Below are 16833 nucleotides of genomic sequence, written 5' to 3'. Positions count from 1 at the left end.
GCCTGCTGGCTCCCACAAAAAAACCCACCCCAGAATCCAGCTCCGTTTCTTATTGCTGCTATGTTCTGTGGCACTCTGAAGCAGACAGAAGCATAAACACACTGTTAGGCTAAGACCAAGGAGTTTGAAAGCTATTTTTACAGATGCTTTTCAGAATTAAATCACACTAATCAAATTTTCAGAGATGATTAAAACCTACAAGTCCAAATCACTCACAAGAAGTGAAGCTAAGCTGTACATAGAACAGATCAAGGCACCCAAGTGAGCAATCACACACGTTGGGAGATGAAGTTAAACTTAAGACTTTAATTTGTACATCAGCAACATCTTGACCAAATGTGATGTCCCAACATTTCCTTTGGACACACAGAGCCCACAGAGAACAAAGGCTACCATAAACTAGAAGCAGCAGAGAAAACTGCTCACAACTACTTTTCTGTAAATCCTTTACGTCAGCTAAAATCTTTGCTATGTCATTTGTTAGGAGAGCCCAAATATGGGGGCTGGAATTTGCAATGCCCTCCACTTGCATGTTCCTGCCACTAACCTCGGCCTTAACTAGCATGCTGCTGACCTGTGACCAGATCCTCCCCCAGACCTGACCCCTTTGAATTAGGGCCCCCTCACAACCACACATGCAGACTCCTTACACTGCACAAAATTACAGACTCTTACTAGTGATTCCTTTCCTTACAAAAAATCATTATAAGGGTCCTGCAAAAAAACCTCAACAAAAGACCAACAAGTGTTATCTAACTCTGCAAAATACCTCAAGTCTCTCCCTGTGCCAAACCTGCAGAGAAGGAAACATTTGAGGTCTTTAGCTCAGGAGAGGCCTTCTGTAGCGAGAGGAGCATGCATGAAACAAGCAGGAAATTCAGTCTCCTTTAGAGCTGCCAGCAGTGCTTGAGGGTGAAGAAGACAACCCCCCCCATCAGTGCCCAGCACCGCTCCTCAGCTTCCCTTTGTGAGGGGGAGGTGAAGCTAAACCAGGCAGTCACTGTTTCCCTGCACTCAGAGCATCTCTGGAGCCAGTGGTGGTCGTACCTGACCGGTGTGACACTCCTTGCTGAAATGTAAGGTGGGCACTACATTAAGCAATAAATCCCACTGCTGGCTTTAAAAACACCTGAGGATCTGGATAATTGAACAAGTGCAGTATCTTTTCTTCTGAATTGCACTAAATTTTGCTTCTTAATTAAATAAATTTAATTAAATATTGCTTTTTAAAAATATGTATTTTAATTAATCCTTCAAGGTATAAAGACACCTCCAATACTATGTTGTGGACCCCTCATTAATACAAGCTGTAGATTAATTTGGAAAAGACATTCTTTTAACATCATAAAAAACTAATTTTCCATCTAAAACAGCTGACCATAAAGCATATCGTTATATAAAATGGCCTTTCAATATAATTTAAACATTTTATTATAACATTAAAGTCCAGCACATTAGTTTTAAGAAAATACAGCCCTGCACAATGAGTATGTGCTTTGCACCCAGCAATGTCCTTCAGAGCAAGTTATTTTTAGTTGAAAGGTATACTTCCCACTGTTTATTTTAAAATTAATTTGAAATGCAACTAGCTGACAGAATCAACATCTGTGAAGATGAGACTTAGAGATTTATGCAAATGGTGATTTTCTGAATTAATTTGTGTTATAGAAAAGACTGTCAATTTCTTTGAGTATTTATGCCCCATTACTTAATTAGCTGTTTTGACGATGGAAGTCAAACTACCTTTTTATTTATAGTGGAAGATTGGCAAAGGTTCGGTGGAATATATGAACTGAAGTGCCTGTTCCGATACCTTGTCTAACTATTACAGAGGTGGTGCCACACAAACTACTACTCACAGTTATAATGTATTTGACTGGTCACTGCTGCTTGTCCATAAAATATTATGGGCCAGATCCCAATGGCCTTATTCATGGAAGCTGTCCTACAATCAGTGGGATTACTTCTGCAAATTAAGCTAACAATATTTAGGCCAGTGCTGTGAAATGCTTGCAATCTGTTCTACCTGTGTAAACTTACCTTTTTCTCCTAACATAGTCATGAGTGCTCAATAACACCCTGAAAGAAGAGTAGCTGTCCTGTAAAAATGTGTCAGTGGCACTGAAACTGTAACTGCATCAGAGAATTAAGACTACAAGACTACATTGTTCAACTTTTTTAATGGACGATGCTTAGGTTGAACTAACATTTCACAACTTGAGCTTTCTCCAAGCTCAAGCTAGAAGTGATGTCCTGGTTTTGCTAAAGACAGGAGGATTTTTGCTGCTGAGATCAGTTGGGCCTGGCTTTCATCTTGTGTCGACCCATTTAAAAGAAAAGCCAGTAATCCCAGCTTTGTAACTTGAGACACCAAGTAGTCAACACATTGCCCCAAATCCCAAGAGAAACTGGGGCATGGAAGTCAGAGACACTAACAACGTGTTTTGTTTTCCATACAGTGGATTTTAAAATTTCTTAGCGGCCGTCTTACACTGATGCCTTGGAACAGACCCCCCCCTCCCCAATTCCTTCTTCAGGGGCCCCAGCCTCCCCGTGTCCTTCTCAAGGTTCAGTATGTGTAGCCCAAGAAGACGTGCAAAAATAGAGATGGCAGATGGGTTAAAAACAGTACAGCAAAGATCTATATTTGTATACCTGGTATTTCAGAGAAAGCCAGTCCATTTAGGAAGTTGCAATGGCCAAAACAAGGGTGAAATTTGTAGCCATGGCAACACTGAGCTTCTGCCTATTGACTGTTGTCAGGAAACCATGTGAAAACATGCAATTTAGAGGCATTAGCAAAGGGAGGAGGTCTACTTGTTCCAAAACCCATACTGTGCCTTCTTATAAAGCACTTACAGTTTCAAAATGATTTTAGGTTTTGTCTGTTTCAGTGTAGAAGGCACTTTAATGTACAAACTCAAAATTTAGCCTCTAGTGTCACCATTTTCATGAGTTTTTTAGTGTGCTTGTCTTCTGTATTTGTAACTGAAACAGTCCACAGCAACAGTTCTGGCCATTTTAGGTTTGCTCTTCTTTGGGGATCAGCTCCCAAAAATTGATTGTAGCAAATTCTGCTATTGCAGACCTCATATCATCTCCTACATCATAAAGTAATGCAAGTATGTCTTCAGTCATGTTTGGAAATTATACATTCCAGGCAACCCCAAAATCGCATATTTTATAATTGTCTTATTGTAAACTGATTCAGCGGTCTTTATTCAGAGCAGATAACATGAGTGGAATCCCCCAGCCTTTGCTTGGAAGACACACTTTAGAGGGACACTGGCAATCACAAATTTTGAGTACAAAATTTTCACTGACTGTATTACCCTATAAGAGCTGTTTCATCAATAAACCTCAGAAAGAAATAACATACTGTAAATTATATTTCTGAACTATTTATGACTGGGTGAATATGTATACAAATAAACAATAACTACAAAATAAGGAGAGACTCTTACTTCAGGCTATCATATAAAAAGTATTAAAAACATTTCAATTCAGTATTGCTGGAACACTCCCTTATCATTAGTAACAGGTCTTCTGTTTTTCCAAAACTTAAATCAGAAAATAGAAAACAAGTTTTGATATTTTCTGTTTGTAAAAAACTATATAATTTACAGGAGAAAATATTTTCTCACTGTTCAAACATGTATTTAGTGTGTATATATATCTGTTAAAGTTCAATACAACAGAAGCTCTTACTGAGGCCTAAACAGCCTCAGACAAAAATGCCCAAAATAATTTAAAACCTTACTAACATCTTGATATAACTTGTCAGTGTTTTACTGCAAGTGGATCTTTCTCAGATACTAATTTATCTAGTTAAAATGTGCAGGTGGTTGTGAATTTGTCTTATTTTAATTATACTACAATAATTCTTTCAGGACTGTTATTATCATTTTGCATAAATAATAAAAATAATTCTAAAACCAAATTCCACTTGCAGTTGGAAGATTTTTTTCAGAAGTTATACATGGAAGTTGGGCATTCAATAAGGTGGTACTATCACTCAATTTAGAGACAGAGGATTGACTTAATTAAAAAACCCTTAAGTTTAATTTTGTTCTTTTTGCTTTCTTCGGCATTTAAAAAATGAATTATACTGAATTCTTAATGATCCTACTGGCTGCTTTTCTAAGGATGTTTTCTGGAATAGAAAGCATGGTGTTACATTATTCCCCGTGGGCTGGTATTTTTTGTCTTACATTTGATGGCCAGCTTCTCATACATCAAGTCCAGGTTGATAATTACAAATTGTTGCCTAGCCATTCTGTTTGCTAAATGCATGCCCCTTGAGGCTGCCTTGATCATTGTTATTTAATTGTTCCAACCAATGCACTTTCACTAAAATAGATACATTGGATAACCAAGCTGGAATGACAGAAACAAATAAATTGTCACTGGAACCAATCCATGTACACTCAGTCTAATCCTTTATTAAAGAAATGGCAGTATTTTCATTCAGAACAGTGTGCTTCAATAAATACATTAGCTCCAATTTCCACTGATTTTCAATGTTCTGTTCTGAATTAAAACAATGTCCATAAATATCCATTATTTATACCCAAAAGGCAAACACTTATTTTGTCAATGCAGACAGGTTTTATAACCCTGAGTAAAACAAGCATTCCTGTACAAATCAAGAACAACCACTTTCATAATATGAAGATATAAATCATATGTAGACATGCTTTATATAAATTTTGTGGCTCATACTCATGATTGTGCACATGAATCCTTTTTCTGTAGCATACTAGACTACTGTTAAGCCATATATTTTGTTTTGACATCATCAGGGTGCACACATAAAATTTCTCTATATTCCTTCAATAGCAGAAATAGAACACCTAACCCAAAGAAAGACAAACTTCACTACTGAAGAAATACAGGAAGATTGTTAACAAACAGAAAAAACAATTCTTTTATCTATGCATATGGAGATAAACTGCTCCTGCTTCTTAGAAGGAAAGGAAGACTGTTAATATAATAACAAATACAATATGTCAATGATAAGAAAATAACAAACATAAGAAAAAAACAAGCAACAAGCAATCGATGCTTTTTATACTTGCCCGTGGAAAGGTTGTAAATCTATCCAGTTCTTCTACAAAGCAAAACATCTGTAAACTGATTGCTGACATTACAATTAAAAGGCTGGCAGTAAATACCACCAAACTCCCAAGTTTTTTTCCTGGTCCAAATATCTTATACACAAAATCCTCCAAAGCAGGAGAAATCTTTATAAGCCGAACTACTCTAAGAACCTGCAAAGGAAGAGAAAATACAACTGCATTAATTATTTGATTATCACATTAATCAACAACTTTTCACAGGATCAGAGACTTCAAGGCCAAAAACCGACTTGCAGCCTTGTAGCCCAGTAAATATCAGTTGCCACTGCTTGTAACAGACCACAAGTGGTATTTTACGTTAGGAACATAAGGCCTGGAACCTGTCAGGTTTTGTCTACACTTACCTTGGCCTGCCTGGAGATTTGTTTTAGCTAGCAACATCAGTTACCAACCACCAGGTGAATGTTAACCTACTTTGTCTTTTGCTTAGCTTTTTACGATTGTGTGGTGTAATGCTTATAGTTACGTATCTCTTTTTCTAACGTATTGTAAGAAAAAGCTGCAATTTTGCAGAGAAGGAGCTATCTATGACCCTTTAATAAAATGTAGCATCAAGGTGTACAGGCATGGGATGACAGGGTAGGTCTTGAGAGTATAGGTACGGGAGAGTGCTGAAGGTCCCAAGGCTATAATCAACTCACCAATCACCAGCAGTCATCACTGAAATAAAACTGGGTACAGTCGTTTTTCAGGGTAACAAAGACATATGCAAAACACATCACAGACAGTAAATCTGGATGTGATGTGGGATTACAGACCAATGGAGGTTCATCGTGTGTTACCAAACATATGAATGGCTTCAGGCAGAGGTCAAAATATATCAGTCTAGATTTAGCAACTGAGAATCTACTGCAGTGCTAGGTAAATTGCTCTGGTTTGATTATCATCACTGTTAAAAACTCATACTCATTCTAAATGGACAAGGTCCTGAACAGTCTTCGAAGAAAGCTCTGCTCTGAGCAGCAGGGTAGATGAGATGACTTTGAAGGCCACTTGCAACCTAGATTTTTCCGTGATTCTGTGTTATTTGTTACACCACATTACGTATTCACATAAAGAACTGCCAACTCTTCTTCCACAAGTCATCTTTCCATTAGAGTGACCCAAGACAAAATTGCTTGCATAGTGTACCATATAACCTAGGAAGTTTGATAATAAACATATTTTGCTTTTTCATACAATAAACAGCAAGGGAAATTTTGGGTGACATTTCTCAACATCGGAGCAAACAGCACTATGTGTCACTGACATACTTCATATATTTGACAACTCTCAGTATTAGTAGTGGCAGCAGAACTGTGATCGTGCATGGAAGTCCTGACCCATTCACTGCTGACTCTACCTTGGAAAAGTTGCTGACAGCTCTGATGCTCCTATTTCTGCCACTCATGGTGGCACAAACAGTGACATAACATCAGTATCGACAAGAGGCAGTGGCAGCCACAACAGTTGCTGGAGACAACTGACAGGAGCATATGAGGCAAATGAGATTCTGCAGTTCTTACGAAGAAAAAAGTGTCTCTACCCCAAGGTATTGTCTATATTTCCACTGAAAGGTAGGAATTACAGTGCTATTATAGGCTGACCTTATGTACAACTCAAATACAATTACTCTGCTGCTTTTGGAGAGAAAACAATTTTGACAGAAGGATATGGTAGTTGTTTACAGAAAGATTTCACTGTACTTTGTAGCTTGCTAATAATGTACACCTTTGCATTTTGCATGAAACTCCTCTCCCTACCTATCTGTCAGGTATGCAGAATATGCTAGTTCTCTAGGCTTTACTGTCAAAGGGGGGAGAGAGAGAAAGTCAAGAGAGCAACTTATTCCAAACATACCAGACCCCTTGTGTGAGATGGGATGAGCCTTCACTGTCTTCAGTAGTTTAAAGGGGGCCCCAGATACAGAGGTTACACTAGACAGCTTAACTTTCACAACATTAGAACAAGGTGAGATAAAGTCCTTTCTTTCACATTGATATCATGATCACATTACATATAATCTAAGTACATGAAACTGGTTACCAAGGCAGTGACAGACAGTGAGATGAGTGAGATTTCCAAGTACTACGAACATGTAAACATGGTGCCTTCTTACTTACAAGATCTACTCACAGTGTAAATGCTAGCTCTGTTCCCATCAATACTAGTTTCCACACTGACTCCAGTGAGGTGAAGATTTCATTCTATTCAGTATTACGAGTTGCATTTTAGATAAACTGTATTGTCTGCCTTTTTTTCCCCTTCCATTGGGGAACTTTAATTGACCTTTAAGCAACACACTAATCTTATTGATACTATTTGTTTTTTTTCATTTATTTTCATTAGGTGACAAATTGAATCGAGCAAAAGTACACTCTAATGAACATTTATGCATTCTATGTAATTGGATTGCAAATTGTATTAAAGAGCTGTAGAAGGTGCACTATTTGGATTAAATAGAAAAATATGTTAAAAACCAAATCAAAATGAAAATACAAAAGAGAAACCACAGCTCTGTTAAAAATAATGGCTGCACCTACTAAAAGTAATGACAGTTATTCAGAAAATGACTCTGCAATATTTTCCCCAAGCACAAATACACCACCATCTCTTCAGTCCAGTATAGGTTAAATTCTGTTTAAATCTCTCCCTTTTATGCCTGTTTATTACAGATCTCTACAATAATATGCAAGTTCTGTCATTTCTCCACTGATTTTGTGTTCTGTAGATTATAGCCATGGAATGGTGCTCTGCTGCAGCATTTCACAGAGGGCTTTGCAAAGTGTTTTGAATGAATGTACAGCGAATGCAAGAAAGATAGGTGGGAGGGTGGACAGTAGCCAATGTGGTTGAGAGTGAATGATGTGTTGGCAAAAGTTAATGATAAAGACCGATGAATAATGCAGACTGAAATATATATGCTAAGGAAGACTAGATAAGCCGAATGATACTTCTGCTTGCTATCCTGGAATGTGTCAAATAAGACTTCTGTTTTCAGTAATCTCTTTTGTTGGCTGACAAGGAACACATTTAAGCTGTCATCATTAATACATAAAGGCCTGGAAATCTGCCTAACGTCAAGACGCATCCATGTGAGAAAGACTTTTTGACCTTGGTTGATTTGAAGATGTGTTATCTAGCTTGCCCAGAAGCTTAATTGCGGGGGAATACGGTGCGCACCTCCCTTACGCACTGACATCAAAGGTAAAGTATTTTCCAACCTTACTGTCATTTGCCTCTTAGGGGATTTGGATTCCAAAATACAACCCAAATCTTTCAGTGTAGCAGGTGTTTCTGCTTGTAAAATGTATGTCGCTCATTTTGGAAAAAAAAATCACATCCTGACATCACCTGTCATAAAAGCTAGCACTTTTTTAAAAAAAACACCACCACCCCCACCCCACCACGCCCCAGGAATGAAATCCATTAAAAAGAAAAGACTTATTATTTTATTATCAACATCTGCCTACACTTTAATTATACTTTCAATCCTATGAGTTAGTGATGATATACCTATTTAGTCCAACATGTTCATAGTTTATACTTAAGATTCCTAGAACGAAATCATCAGATGTCAGTGGACTCTCTGCCCTAATAAATAGGGACCAACTATTAACTAAGTTGCTAACTGTTATAACTGAGAGCTCCCAGCTAGGTTTCCTGTATGCTTTCGACAGAAGAGTGCAATGGCATGCTCCTGATAGATCATCCTTTCTTGCAGGTTAGAAATATCATGCCACATTGAATAACAACATATTACATATTTGGACAGCAAAATCAAAGCTATAACCATCTAAAAGCCTTCAAATGATACCAGGTGAAAGCAAAACAGAATTTCTCATCCTGAAAGCTTTTTTGAAAAGGTTTGTAGAATCATTTAGAAAAAATACAGGATGGCATTTGCAGAAGTCTGAACAGGCCATCATATTTCAACCCACACTTGGGGACACTGCTCCCTCCATATTGTACTCACTTGATTACAATATGTGTCACTATAGCTAATCACATTTATTGACAAGACTCTGTCCAATGATTTATTATTTGCCTTTATTGATTATTAATTATTTACCATGTCAATCCACTGCTACATAATGGACAGATATGAATAGTTTAATTTTTTTTTTAGAAAGTCCCTTTCTTTAGCAGTGTAGAATATAGCACATTATAATGAATCTCAGCGCTTTCTCCCACAACTGGAGGAACCCTAAGCACTTCAAGGAGGATGAATGGGGAATTGATTGGACTGGCTGACAGAGGAAGGATCAGAAGTCTGAATTAATCAGTCTTTCTTTGCCTTTCCTTCCTGCTCTTCCCCAAAGTGAAAATGTAGGAAGAGCCTCAATAAACACACTTTCCCTCTAGGTAAGGAATGGTTGGAGAGCTACAAAAACAAACACTATGGAGATTCTGGAGAAATGACCTCAGAAGACCCACAATAACTGGAGCAGAGACTCTTAGGCACGTGACTGCCACAGAGATGAAGATTTGGAGAAGCAACAGCAAGTGTATTGAAGCCCCAGGGACAGAAGCCAGGAAAGCAGCGGTGGACACTACAGGAAGGCAGCACTGTAGACAGCTGTAAGCAAGGTCAAGACTGAATGACGGACAGTGAATAAACTAATACAGAACCTACTGAACAGTGTAGCTTAGATAAGAAAATGGGAGCTACTGAAAACAGAAAGGACTTCTAAGCAAAGTTAGAAAGAAATCTATTTCTGTATATCCACCCAAAAAACATAGTTAAGAACAGACATATCTGTTATTTTAAAGATATTCTCAAAATGAGTCTCAATATTGTGAGAACATCAGTAGTCTGGGAATGGAAGCAAATGTGAGCGAAACGTTGATGGGTAATTTTTTTAATCGGTATATAGGGTAAAATATAAAAGTAGCTGATCATACCTGAAAATACGTAAACTGAGAGTGATAGAGGTCTGGATAAATATGAAGAGTGGTTCCAATTACAAGCAGCAACTCAAACTTGTGAAGAGATGAGCTGATGTATCCTGTGAAACCCAAACACCAGATCTTCAGGAGAGCTTCTAAATCAAACAGAACTGTAAAAGCAACCTAGGTGAATATATAAAAAAAGAAAAATGCATTCAAAACACTGAGTTAAATTACAAGTTTCTATGTCATGATATCTATCAAGGTTTTGTATGGCAAAAATAAAGATCTCCATAATATTTAACAAAAACACTCAAACTCTGTACAGAATAAACAATCAATAACAGATTTCCTCATATTAGGTCATATTCTACCTTAAAATGTATACTTTATGAAATTTTCTGAAGTCTCAACACAGACATGTAGATTCCACAACTAGGAAAGCATGAAATAATAAGTCAATCCAGCTGATTTTTCACTTTGTGTACACAGATAAAAAAGAAAAAAAAGATGAGATTTTTTTTTAAAATGTGAAGCCACACATATGAGCTGTCTGAAGAATTTTAAGAGATCTACGGAACAAACCAAGGTTTAAAGGTCTGTTGCTTCAAAATTGCTACTTAAATTTTCTAAAACATCTATAGTAATATGACAACCGAGACAGGTAGAAAAGGGGTGAATGGACTTAAGCATTAGAACAAATTTAAAAAAGAAGAAATTCAAACTCTGTCCAGAATTGGTAAATTTTCACAATTTTAAAAAGAGATGGTGTTAAAGAAGTTGAGCAAAGAGAGGAAGGTGGAACGTTATAGGGGAAGAAATCTACTTGTAGGCATTAGATGACCGTGAGATTCTTCCAGAGGCCTTTCTTGAAATATTTACACCCTAAAATGCATGATGTTCAGCTTGAAAAAAAGGGAGACCATTTTGTATAGGTTTACATCTTCAAAATTTGTTTTCTCTTTCTTCTCTCACTACTGAAAATCCTTCTGGCTAGACACACTTCTTCCTCACCTGCCTTCTTAATTTACCACTGTATATCATCTGAGATACTCTCTCCTTCACCTCCCAGCAGCCAGAAAACCCAACAGAAAAGATGTTTTTCCTTGACTCAGCAATTTTCCTCTCTGACCCTTTACACACCTTGGGGCTTAAAAGAGACACTGAAATAACATTAGGTGGCATCTATATACAACTAATACTTTCAAAGTGCTGTGCAACATTAAAAAAATACAGCTCAAACCTCCTCTGAGCAAAAGCATTATTAGTCCTTTAAGATGGAAAGATTATCTGACTGTGGGCCATAAGGTTTCCTGGATTTGGCAGGGGATAACAAAGTTAGAGACTAAGATTTTAATCCTGAATCTGACAGTGACAATCTCTGGGATGCTGCCTTAAGTACTTACATTATTTAAAATTTAAACTCTCCGGTCCATCAAAAATACATTTATCAACAGGAAAGAGAGGTTTTGTGAGACAGCTAAATAAAATTTTACATATTTTATGTGCACAGGACTGTCACAAGCAGGAGTAGAGATGGAAATTAAACACTGAAGTTTATGTCCTCTGCTTATTCCCCTTGTTGACACAGCTGTTTATGAGCAGTGCTACCAGCTATATTATATGGCTTCCTCAAGGCAGCCAAAACAGTTACCAGGCTTCAAATGTCCTCTGAATGATTAAATAAAGGCAAAATGCTTCATAGCACTCAAAAAATGTATTTACTTTGGGGAAGAAATGCTACTAAGAAATATTTGTGTGATTTCAGGCATACAAGGATCCACATACACAGTGTAGGGACACTTTCATGCTCATATTCTCGAATGTATCTGGCCAGTTTTTCAGCCCTTGTTCTGATAGCTCAAGGAGAACAATGAGCCAAGTTTGAAGAAACTACTTCTTTACATGAAAAGCTCTATCTGAAACACAAGGAAAATGTTTTATCAAAAATTTTAAAATGAAAGCTCACTTTTAAAGGAAAAAACATCTAATTGAGTCCTGAAAGAATAATGGGGGCAAATTAGGAAAAATGGAACAGTGGGTAGAAAGCAGCCGGAATTTAGCTTCAGAGCAGGTGGAATAACAATGCCATTTAAATACGCACACACATACATACTTCAGAGCACAGAGGCTTCCTATTAGGACAAGACTAACTAAAACGAAGTTAAGTGTATTTTAATTTATTCTAAAAATGTGTGGGTGGGAAAATTTGCATTTTACATGCTTGTCAAACGAATTCAAACCACTAGCACTTAAAAATGTATCAAATGGTTTGCATAACATCTGATTACATTTATACACCTGTCTTCCTGCTGACAGAGCTTGTATTTTTTTCCTTCCTTGTAATTAATTACAGGAGAAGATTCAAAATATCTGACTAGAACTTTTTTGTTAGGTGTGAAATGCAATACAATTTTATAGACTTTTTAAAAACTGAAATCACTCCTTTCATTGCTGTAAAGGCAGGGGAAAGGCAAATTCACATAAGAAGCCAGAGCAGACCCCCAAGGGAAAAGCAGGTGTGACACATGAGCAGCCACCTTCCTCCAGGTTGCCAGTTTTGCTTTGGGGAGTCAAAAGAGGAGCCACCAGGAACAGGCTGCTTCTCTCAGGGCTACCTCCCATTCAGTCACCTGGAAGATTTAAGGTGTTAATGTCGCCTTCAGCAACACTAACTTTTACCAGTAGCCCCTTAACATTTTTTTGCAGAGGCAGAGCACAGTATCAGCCAACATCCAACAACCCAGCTAGTTTTCTTTGTAACTGTGGCCTATTTGAAAGGTTATCAAGCTGTTGGGAAAGACAAGAATTCTTCTGAGCAGGATCAGTGAGATTAAGGGCACAGACTTCCAGCACTTCCCTTGCTACCAGATTTGACACAACACTCAATCTTTCCTTCAGCCAGGACAGGACAAAGGCTACACAAAGACGGCAGTGCAAGGGGACAGACTGCAAAAGGAACCTAGGAGGAAGTGTATAGGAGCACCTGGTTTTGAACTCTGGTTTCTCAGACCCTTTAAAGCAGTACTTGTAGGAATCTCACACATCTCCAATAAGACTTCTAGTCTGTAACATCTTCTAATGGAAGACAACGTGGCAGTTGCATATAAAAACAAACATCCATCACTATTCTATCTAGGTATTGAGCAGGTAAAGTCAACATCCTCAATAACAATTACCAAAATGAGTCTGAAGCTCTACTCTTTCCAGGTTCTCAGATACTGCATTGGGGTTTTGAGTCATCCTGTTAAAAGTCTGGTTTTGCTTAATCTGCAGGGCTGATGTATACAAGTTGAAATGCTTGTCAGAACCTCTTACTTACTACTGGGTATACGAAATTATGCGACCAGTGGGATGTGGGTTTAGAATTTATTTCTATCTTTTATCTTGTTGTCTAACCTTTTCCTCTTTTTCTCTTGAGTCTGTCTTCTCTTTCCAACAGAAAATAGTGGGGATTTTTTTGGTACTGGGCATCTCAGTAACTTCACTTAGATTTCTCTACTGAATTCAAGAGGATGTATTTCTACAGTTCTAGGCCACTACGGTGTGTGGTCCATAAAATGGACCAGGTGAGCTATTTTATTAGTCCCTGTCCTAAGGCGAGCAGCTTCTAAGATGACTTCTGGAAAATGTATCAGAAAGCCAGATATAATCTGTCTGGAATCCCCATTGCTGTTGGCTGCTCAGGGAAGCTCCCTCTGAAGGAAAAGCTTTCTGCAGCCTAGTCTAATGGAAGATACAGAGCAACAGCAGTGCATCCTGCTCCAACCAGTCTCCCTCACCAAGGAAAAAAACCAGCCACTGTGGAATAATCGGCATTGTTTGAGTATTCAGCCTCTTCAAGGCTCCTAAAAACAATTTCTTCATACGCCCTGTGCTGCAAAGAACACGTTTCAAAATAACAGAGTAGGAAATGACACCAGCTTATCAATTTCTCCTCTCTCACAGGATTTTTTTTGCTCTTCTGATACTGCATTTTATACCTCCTTCTATAAGTTACTAGGGGTTTGCTCTTGTTTGATTTTTATAGCGTATCTAGTACAAGAATCACAGGTAAAAAAAATAAAGAAAAACAACAAATGGACATCAAAAGAGTATGCCTTACAAATAAACAAAATACCTTTCTCTATTCCAGACTTATTTGCCTTATATACTTAGAAATGTAAACACATATAATGTACACAAATGAGTTTTCTGACAACCTCCCCGCTAATAAATAAATAATCTAAGTTATACAAAGACAGAAAAATATATCTTTAAAGAAAACTGGGCATCGCTTATAAGACAGAATTATAATACACTAGTCTACATGACATACTCATCTTGAATTATTAAACTCTGGCAAGTATTTCTGTTGGAAAAAACCCTCAAACCCTATGCTTGAAATAGATGTTGAAGAGAGTCTTTCTAGCACTGATTAATAAAAGCATAATTATACTATATGTTCAGTGCCAAAATAGAAATAGCACATGCAGCATTTCCTATTTTGAATAGAAACAGAATTAATGTTATTTTGTTAAGAATCCAGGCTCCACTTGCTGTATCCTGGGCATAACGCAAAAATGCCTACCATGAAAAGTTCATTATCTCAGGCTTTAATGCTGACTTAATGATCTGTTCCGGCCTAGGATATTGTACTGGTTTTGGCTGGGACAGAGTTAATTTTCTTCATATTAGCCAGTATGGTGCTGTTTTGGATTTGTGATGATAACAGCGTTGATGTTAACACAGGGATGGTTTAGCTATTGCTGAGCAGCGCTTGCATAGTGTCAAGGCCTTTTCTGCTCCTCACCCCACCCCACCAGTGAGCAGGCTGGGGGTGCACACGGAGCTGGGAGGGGGCACAGCTGGAACAGCTGACCAAAGGGATATCCCAGACCCTATGACGTCGTGCTCAGCATTTAAAGCTGGGGGAAGAAGAAGGAAGGGGGGATGTTCAGAGTGATGGCATTTGTCTTCCCCAGTAACTGTTACACGTAACACTGCTTTCCTGGAGATGGCTGAACACCTGCCTGCTGATGGGAAGTGGTGAATGAATTCCTTATGTTGCTTTGCTTGTGTGTGCAGCTTTTGATTTACCTATTTAACTGCCTTTACCTCAACCCATGAGTTGTCTCACTTTTACCCTGACGATTCTCTCCCCATCCCACTGAGGGAGAGTAAGCGAGCGGCTGTAGGGGTCTGAGCTGCCTGCTGGGGTTAAACCATGACAGAGATTAAAATGAGTTTCCCTGTCCTCACTTCTATCCTCAAATCTGTGGGGAGTGTCATAAGAGAATACAGCATTTGTTGGTTTTATTCCAATGTCTTATTCCCAGGATCATCCTCTTTCATGTTCATGTTGGTTTTCGAATACACTGAGAACTTGAGATAAAATAAAGACAACACAATTCACAATTACTCTTGTAATTGTTGGCTGGGCCAACCTTTACTCAATGTTCATACAAACTACAGCTATCTCCAGCAGCATGAAGGACAACAGAGCATGACACAGCACTGATGTCTCTACAATTTGCACTTTTTTGAGGGTTTGGACTCTGGTGCTACCTTTAACTTTTCTTTGCTTTCATTTTTGTTCCAGAACTGGTGAAGTCTCAGCTTCATAAGATTTTAAGAGATCAAATACAAATTCTAAAACTAAGATAACTTTAAAAACAGGTATCAACTCAACCTCCCTTAAAAAAGGGAGATTCATAAAGCATAACAATGTTATGGACTAAAGGGTCTGAAGTTGGGCACTTGAGCCTGACTCTCAAATGTATTTAGACATTTAAAAACCCAAGAATACAAATCATCGAACTTTCTGACTTGTGATTCCTCTGTCACTGGTATTGCCAACACTGGTTGCCAACAAGGCAATACCAATCACAGAGGAATCACAAGGAATATACTGCTGTCATGCCCTATGGCCTAAGAATGTCCCCTCTGGCTCCAAAGAAGGACTGTGTAATTAACACAGGGAAAGCCAGGGAAACTGCAGTAACCATAAAGCTAGACATGTGATCAATCCAGGCAAGCGTGATCAACACTTTCAGAGAACTGATCTCAGTGAATTTCAGCACTGGTGGCTTTATACTCAGATAAAGTGACAACTCACAGTGCCCATGGAAATAAATATTTTTAATAAAGAATGCTACAATACTGATTTCACTCTTGATTCAGGAAAAACGAATATCTATTTGAACCTATGCCTGTACATTAGTACCAAAGACTTCAAGTGTTTATTTCTTTTTTTTAAACTTAATTAAATAGTACTAAAAAGACATTTAGGCAAGGTTCTAGGATCTCTAGTGCATGCTCTACAGTAAAATCTTTGACCTGCTAATGACTCAAGCAGGCTCTCTGACAGAATGTCACTTATAAAGAAACTTTTTACCTCCACTTCACTGGTTCAGAAGCACAGCCTCTTCCTTCACCAAATTCATGACTGAAGAGATGTTTTTTTTTGCAGTGTGCTTTTGAGGTTACTGAAGCCGGCTATTTGCAATACTATTTTGGTTATGCTTAAGGACCTTCTTACAGCTAAGTATATGTTGAATAAAGATGATTTAGGAAGAAGTACTATATTCTTTAAAGACAGTGTTTTGTCATTTTTTTAAAGATAAAGTCTTCTGGATGTTACACTCCTGCTAGAGAAAGATAGCAACTCAGCAGCCATGCATTGCCTGCAGATGTTATACTTAGGCCTCAGCTCATTACCACTGACATTTTGTTTGAGGAAATTACCTTTCAAAAGGTTGTAAGATAGGGCTGTCAGACAGAGGAACTTGAACAAGTTAGCAAAGAATTCTCAGAATGCTCAAGGGAATAAAAAAATTAAATACTA

The 16833-nt window shown here is 37.9% G+C and overlaps 1 protein-coding gene across 2 annotated transcripts in view; it reads right to left on the bottom strand.

Moving 5' to 3' along the window:
* NALCN (sodium leak channel, non-selective) overlaps nt 1-16833 on the bottom strand; it is a 238323-nt gene that overhangs the window by 103190 nt on the left and 118300 nt on the right. For both annotated transcript variants that reach the window (XM_068424956.1, XM_068424957.1), the window contains 2 exons: nt 10023-10190; nt 5079-5270 (listed from right to left, as the gene is read on the bottom strand). In XM_068424956.1, the coding sequence (XP_068281057.1) occupies nt 5079-5270; nt 10023-10190 (360 nt within the window). The remainder of the gene's footprint in view (nt 1-5078; nt 5271-10022; nt 10191-16833) is intronic.

Source organism: Nyctibius grandis, chromosome 2 (genome assembly GCF_013368605.1).
Source record: "Nyctibius grandis isolate bNycGra1 chromosome 2, bNycGra1.pri, whole genome shotgun sequence".
NCBI lineage: Eukaryota > Metazoa > Chordata > Aves > Nyctibiiformes > Nyctibiidae > Nyctibius > Nyctibius grandis.
This window is presented reverse-complemented; position numbering and strand designations above follow the sequence as displayed.